Genomic DNA, 8,037 nt, shown 5'->3' with positions numbered 1-8,037 from the left:
TTCGTTGTATCATTACCTATCTCGATGACATTCGCGTCGCAGCAATCACAGCATAATGTTATTTATTTTCACTTTTCCAGACAAAGGTTCTCAGTAGTTCATGTTCTTCGTAAGAACCGTTAGAAAATTGGGTTCGGGTGGTCACTCCCCGTGGCTTGGTTGTTCCCGACGACCAACATGCGTGAAATCTGCCACTTGTTTACTTTAACGTGACACGACAAACCTACACGATCTCCTCGGTTGTAATAGTGAGTGAGTGAGTGAGTTTGGTTTAACACCGCTTTTATCAGTATCCCAGTTATATCACGGCGCGTCAGCTTAATGTGGGAGGAATTCCCGAAGTGATGCAGGTCGAAGTGATGTTTCTGTCAGTCTTATTCATTCTGCTTGTCATACAATTGTGATTTACTTGGGTTTATTCATTGTTTGCTACGGGCTATTTGCATGCTGGAAACTGACAGAAGTCAAAATCTTCAATCTTTCACAGTCTGTAATTAGCAGACTATGGAACAGGCATAAACAAACTCAAACAGTTGACGATCGACCCCGTTCTGGGCGGCAGAGGTCAACGACAAGAGTACAGGATCGATTCGTCCGAAACCAGGCTTCACGAAATCCGGCTCAAAGGGCGAATCTAGTGCTGCAAACTTTCATAAGGCTACTGGAGTACGAGCTACGGATTAGACGATTAGAACTCGTCAACATGCTACTCATCTCCAAGCTCCACACCCACATGTTGTGCCGCCCCTTACAAATCGTCATATTACCAATAGACATCAATGATGTGCACAACGTCGAAGCCGTAGTAGTCGTCGCTGGTGATGTATTATGTTGTCAAATAAGTCCCGAATAACTTTGCACATTTCTTGATAGGCGTCGTCATGGATACGTCGAAATGAACGTCAAGCCAATGTCAACCTGGGCCTTTAAGACGGACTTGGCGCTGGATCCGTTATGGCGTGGGTTGGCAACACTATGGCAGACCGAACCCCACTCCACATTGTGCAAGGAAGGGTCACTGGACAATACTATCTGGACAGCATACTGACCCTTTTTGTTGTTCCGTTTGCAAGGCATGTGGGTCGACGTTTTTTCTTTCAGGACGTCCACTCCCGTGCTCACGTGCACGAATCGTCAATGTTCACCTCCAGCAGCACAACTTCCATAGAAGGCCATGGCCAGCATTGAGCCCAGACCTTTCCCCCATTGTACACTTCGCGGACATGGTGGGGAGTCGAGTGTGTCAACGTCATAGGCCGCCGACCACGTTGGTTGATCTTGGACAGGCGCTGCAAGAGGAGGGGAACAGACTCCCCCCAATCGAGACCTCGTCGAGTGAATGAATGTTTGACAAATCGTGGCGGTATGACCCAATACTGATCCAAAAACGTCAACATTGAAATTTCCCATCTTACCATTATCGCCCTTCAAGATCGTTGGCAAACACAACATCTGCTATCATACCTGACTGCCGGTTGCAATGACTTCCCAATCCGTCCATTATTATCATAAAGCTATAACTACAAACCTAATCTCTTACGCTCTTTTAGGGGTGCCACGATAAATCAAAATATCGATATATTGCTATTGGTAAGCACTTGAAGACAATAAATCGATTGTTAAATCAGTTTCCGATCAATAGTATCGATTTCAGTTGGAAATATCGATAGTTTCGATTGTATTTACCATTTTAATAAAATACAGGCAATGCTGTTCAAATTTGTTTTTCTTTTGATCGTGAGTGGCAGTAGTTTACACATGGTGTAGTTTCTTTTCTTAAATTATTAGGGTAAAGAGAAACAAATAAGTCATATCTCAAACTTTACTTTTGATTTGTTGTTATGGTTATCACATTCAAATGAAACTTCAAAGGTTTTATTCAACTCTAAAATCCATCTAAAATGATACACTGAAAACTATCGATATTTATTGCTTGCAATATCAATAGTTATCGCAATAGTGATTTCCAGACCAATAGTCACCCCTACAATCTTGGTGACTTGAAGTTATTTCCGACTAGCCCCTATCCCCTACTTTTTTAAAGATTATATATATGACATATTCACGGATAAAAGCTATGCCTTGTGGGCGGGAAGATAACACTGCTCTGTACGTCAGTACGCTGTCTCTAATACAGACCTTGAAATAAAAATATCCGAAGAATCTGTTCGAAAATTATGGCAAGGTTAGATTGTTTTCTACGAAAACCAAAACGGTTTTCATAGATTATATGACAACCCCTGCCAAACCGCTATCGGTTTTAGTTTTCGACCTGGAACCCGAAACCAAACACCGATGAAGAGTAGTTAACATGTTTCAAGGTAGGAGGTTAATGTAGATAGGCGTTAAAATATGTTATGATTTATAGCCAATTAGAGATGTAGAGTGTGATATAATCTGCCAAATCCCACATGCACATTGGCTTACTTCCCAACAGGTTGTCTATAACCTTCAGTGTTGCAACATCTACAGTTGGCAATGCACGATGAACGAGAGTTACAGTTATCGCATTGCAAAACCCAGTTGAGCTGTTTTCAGGTCAGTTTCATTACGGCAGAACTATGTTAGAGTGTATCGCAGGGAGAACTCTCTATCAGATTGTGGCTTTCACTTTGACATCAACCAATGAGAGCGTGGGCTTGACACTTTACACGCGGTAGTTTCTGGCTCTCTTATCGTGGATGGCGGCCATCTTTCTCCTGTAACGATGTCTACCTCGAGGCGGTTCTGACATTTTTACTTGACCATTATGATAGTTGTGACGACACTGGTGCTCTACGTTACATCTCCTCGTGGTGTCGTGCACGTAGAACGCCAAACGTTATCTAACTGCAATGATGGACGAAACTAGAATTGTTTTTTATATATCTAATTATATCTAGAGAATATTGCATGGATGTTTAATCTATACCCTTGCTTTGAACCCTTTTCCTCTGAATAAAATGTGTATAGCACGGTTAGAACATGTGCCGTTACAGTAGTGAGTGAGTGAGTATGGTTTTACGCCGCTTCTAGCAATATTCCAGCAATATCACGGCGGGGGACACCAGAAATGGGCTTCACACATTGTACCCATGTCGGGAATCGAACCCGGGTCTTCGGCGTGACGAGCGAACGCTTTATCCACTAGGCCACCTGACCGCCCCTCCGTTACAGTAAACTACGTTTATAACGAACACGCTTACAAAGAAGTGACGGAGATAAAGAACTATTTCTTGATTTCCGTCCATTTGCTGCATATACCTTCATGTTGTACATATGCTTATAACGAATTACTGTTAACAAATTTCAATTCGTAGTCCCTTTGAATTCGTTATAACCGTAGTTTACTGTATATTAAAGTGCAGATACACACATATACGCACGCACGCGCACGCAGGAAAACATGTACACCAACAAACACAAAATGTACATGTAACACTGATATTCCAAGTCAGATTTCAGGATAAATCACTGTCTTATTGTTTGTCCTTTCTCTGTAATAGTATTATCTAATCGTCATATGTGATAAAATTAATATCAAGGCAAGGTTTGTCCTCAACCAGCTACCGTGTACCCTGATCGGTTCAGTGATCAACTACAGTATATGATTTCTACAGGGCAACCAGTCAATGCGCACTATCGGAATTCACCACACATTTACATCTCGAATTCACTACAAATCATGACATATTTCTATAAGCCTTAGACCTCATTCATTACATGATTTACAAAAGAATACATTAGCAGCTATATAGGTACTGATTACTACTATGTTACGAGTTTGTCCAGACTGATGACCATATATCTCAAACCAAATCTTTGGTCACACTGCAGTGTTTATCTTTCCCATTAACTGTTGTTGCTGTTATCATCTTGCAGGGGTTCTTCCCTCACAGGACCTGTTGTCATCGTGCAAAGTTTTTCCTTCACAGGAACTATTGCATCTTGCAGGGCATGTCCTTCACAGGAACTATTGCATGTTGCAGGGTTTGTCCTTCCCAAGAGCCATTGTCATCGTGCAGGGCTTGTCCTTCACAGGAGCTATTGCATCTTGCAGGGGTTGTACTTCACAGGAGTTATTATCATCCTGCAGGGTTTTTCCCTCACAGGACCTGTTGTCATCTTGCAGGGTTTGTACTTCATAGGAGTTATTGTCGGCTTGCAGGGTTTGTCCTTCACAGGAACTATTGTCACCTTGCAGGGTTTGTACTTTACAGGAGCTATTGTCATCTTGCAGGGGGTTTGTACTTTACAGGAGCTATTGTCATCTTGCAGGGTTTGTACTTTCCAGGAGCTATTGTCATCTTGCAGGGTTTGTACTTTACAGGAGCTATTGTCATCCTGCAGGGTTTGTACTTTACAGGAGCTATTGTCATCTTGCAGGGTTTGTACTTCCCAGGAGCTATTGTCATCTTGCAGGGTTTGTACTTTACAGGAGCTATTGTCATCTTGCAGGGTTTGTACTTTACAGGAGCTATTGACATCCTGCAGGGTTTGTACTTTACAGGAGCTGTTGTCACCCTGCAGGGTTTGTACTTCACGGGACCTATTGTCATCCTGCAGGGTTTATACTTTACAGGAGCTATTGTCATCTTGTAGGGTTTGTACTTCCCAGGAGCTTTTGTCATCCTGCAGGGTTTGTACTTTACAGGAGCTATTGTCATCTTGCAGGGTTTGTACTTTACAGGAGCTATTGTCATCCTGCAGGGTTTGTACTTCACAGGAGGAACTATTGTCATCCTGCAGGGTTTGTACTTTACAGGAGCTATTGTTATCTTGCAGGGTTTGTACTTTACAGGAGCTATTGTCATCTTGCAGGGTTGGTACTTCACAGGAGGAACTATTGTCATCCTGCAGGGTTTGTACTTTACAGGAGCTATTGTCATCTTGCAGGGTTTGTACTTTACAGGAGCTATTGTCATCTTGCAGGGTTGGTACTTCACAGGAGGAACTATTGTCATCCTGCAGGGTTTGTACTTCACAGGAACTATTGTCATCCTGCAGGGTTGGTACTTCCCAGGAGCTATTGTCATCTTGCAGGGTTTGTACTTTACAGGAGCTATTATCATCCTGCAGGGTTCGTACTTTACAGGAGCTATTGTCATCTTGCAGGGTTTGTACTTTACAGGAGCTATTGTCATCCTGCAGGGTTTGTACTTTACAGGAGCTATTGTCATCTTGCAGGGTTTGTACTTTACAGGAGCTATTGTCATCTTGCAGGGTTTATACTTCCCAGGACCTATTGTCATCTTGCAGGGTTTGTACTTCCCAGGAGCTATTGTCATCTTGCAGGGTTTGTACTTCCCAGGACATATTGTCATCTTTCAGGGTTTGTACTTCACAGGAGCTATTGTCATCTTGCAGGGTTGGTACTTTACAGGAGTTATTGTTATCTTGCAGGGTTTGTACTTCCCGGGAGCTATTGTCATCCTGCAGGGTTTGTACTTTACAGGAGCTATTGTCATCCTGCAGGGTTTGTACTTCCCGGGACCTATTGTCATCCTGCAGTGTTCGTACTTTACAGGAGCTATTGTCATCCTGCAGGGTTTGTACTTTACAGGAGCTATTGTCATCCTGCAGGGTTTGTACTTTACAGGAGCTATTGTCATCCTGCAGGGTTTGTACTTCCCGGGACCCATTGACATCCTGCAGGGTTTGTACTTTACAGGAGCTATTGTCATCCTGCAGGGTTTGTACTTCACAGGAGGAACTATTGTCATCCTGCAGGGTTTGTACTTTACAGGAGCTATTGTTATCTTGCAGGGTTTGTACTTTACAGGAGCTATTGTCATCTTGCAGGGTTGGTACTTCACAGGAGGAACTATTGTCATCCTGCAGGGTTTGTACTTTACAGGAGCTATTGTCATCTTGCAGGGTTTGTACTTTACAGGAGCTATTATCATCCTGCAGGGTTCGTAATTTACAGGAGCTATTGTCATCTTGCAGGGTTTGTACTTTACAGGAGCTATTGTCATCTTGCAGGGTTTGTACTTCCCAGGAGCTATTGTCATCTTGCAGGGTTTGTACTTCCCAGGACATATTGTCATCTTTCAGGGTTTGTACTTCACAGGAGCTATTGTCATCTTGCAGGGTTGGTACTTTACAGGAGTTATTGTTATCTTGCAGGGTTTGTACTTCCCGGGAGCTATTGTCATCCTGCAGGGTTTGTACTTTACAGGAGCTATTGTCATCCTGCAGGGTTTGTACTTCCCGGGACCTATTGTCATCCTGCAGTGTTCGTACTTTACAGGAGCTATTGTCATCCTGCAGGGTTTGTACTTTACAGGAGCTATTGTCATCCTGCAGGGTTTGTACTTTACAGGAGCTATTGTCATCCTGCAGGGTTTGTACTTCCCGGGACCCATTGTCATCCTGCAGGGTTTGTACTTTACAGGAGCTATTGTCATCCTGCAGGGTTTGTACTTTACAGGAGCTATTGTCATCCTGCAGGGTTTGTACTTCACGGGACCTATTGTCATATTGCAGGGTTTGTACTTTACAGGAGCTATTGTCATCTTGCAGGGGGTTTGTACTTTACAGGAGCTATTGTCATCTTGCAGGGTTTGTACTTTACAGGAGCTATTATCATCCTGCAGGGTTCGTAATTTACAGGAGCTATTGTCATCTTGCAGGGTTTGTACTTTACAGGAGCTATTGTCATCTTGCAGGGTTTGTACTTTACAGGAGCTATTATCATCCTGCAGGGTTCGTAATTTACAGGAGCTATTGTCATCTTGCAGGGTTTGTACTTTACAGGAGCTATTGTCATCCTGCAGGGTTTGTACTTCCCGGGACCTATTGTCATCCTGCAGTGTTCGTACTTTACAGGAGCTATTGTCATCCTGCAGGGTTTGTACTTTACAGGAGCTATTGTCATCCTGCAGGGTTTGTACTTTACAGGAGCTATTGTCATCCTGCAGGGTTTGTACTTCCCGGGACCCATTGACATCCTGCAGGGTTTGTACTTTACAGGAGCTATTGTCATCCTGCAGGGTTTGTACTTCACAGGAGCTTTTGTCATCCTGCAGGGTTTGTACTTTACAGGAGCTATTGTCATCTTGCAGGGTTTGTACTTTACAGGAGCTATTGTCATCCTGCAGGGTTTGTACTTCACAGGAGGAACTATTGTCATCCTGCTGGGTTTGTATTTTACAGGAGCTATTGTCATCTTGCAGGGTTTGTACTTCACAGGAGGAACTATTGTCATCCTGCAGGGTTTGTACTTCACAGGAACTATTGTCATCCTGCAGGGTTGGTACTTCCCAGGAGCTATTGTCATCTTGCAGGGTTTGTACTTTACAGGAGCTATTATCATCCTGCAGGGTTCGTACTTTACAGGAGCTATTGTCATCTTGCAGGGTTTGTACTTTACAGGAGCTATTGTCATCCTGCAGGGTTTGTACTTTACAGGAGCTATTGTCATCTAGCAGGGTTTGTACTTTACAGGAGCTATTGTCCTCCTATAGGGTTTGTACTTCACAGGAGGAACTATTGTCATCTTGCAGGGTTTGTACTTTACAGGAGCTATTGTCATCTTGCAGGGTTTGTACTTCCCAGGAGCTATTGTCATCTTGCAGGGTTTGTACTTCCCAGGAGCTATTGTCATCCTGCAGGGTTTATACTTTACGGGAGCTATTGTCATCCTGCAGGGTTTGTACTTTACAGGACCTATTGTCATCCTGCAGGGTTTGTACTTCCCGGGACCTATTGTCATCCTGCACGGTTTGTACTTTACAGGAGCTATTGTCATCTTGCAGGGTTTGTACTTTACAGGAGCTATTGTCATCCTGCAGGGTTTGTACTTTACAGGAGCTATTGTCATCCTGCAGGGTTGGTACTTTACAGGAGCTATTGTCATCTTGCAGGGTTTGTACTTTACAGGAGCTATTGTCATGTTAGTTGCACTCTTTCCCACATGTTGCTATTTTGGGTAAATTCTTTGTTAACAAATACAGCGGGAATATAAAAGACTGTTCTTAAATTTGGTTCCTGTATTCTACATCGTTGGTTCGGCTGGGCCAACAACCTTATCTTAAATGAAAAAGCATGTCAGGT

The 8,037-nt window shown here is 43.2% G+C and overlaps 1 protein-coding gene across 1 annotated transcript; it reads left to right on the top strand.

The window, feature by feature from the left end:
* The first annotated feature begins 1,223 nt into the window (after positions 1-1,223).
* Positions 1,224-7,409, top strand: LOC139454937 (uncharacterized). The gene is made up of 5 exons (XM_071236537.1): positions 1,224-1,335; positions 4,274-4,510; positions 4,598-5,821; positions 5,945-6,433; positions 6,739-7,409. Exons 1-5 carry the CDS (start codon positions 1,224-1,226, stop codon positions 7,407-7,409), a joined length of 2,733 nt encoding a protein of 910 aa, XP_071092638.1.
* The last annotated feature ends 628 nt before the right edge of the window (positions 7,410-8,037 follow it).

Source organism: Haliotis cracherodii, unplaced genomic scaffold, assembly GCF_022045235.1.
Source record: "Haliotis cracherodii isolate W230 unplaced genomic scaffold, xgHalCrac1.p SCAF_1, whole genome shotgun sequence".
Taxonomy (NCBI): Eukaryota; Metazoa; Mollusca; class Gastropoda; order Lepetellida; family Haliotidae; genus Haliotis; species Haliotis cracherodii.
This window is presented reverse-complemented; position numbering and strand designations above follow the sequence as displayed.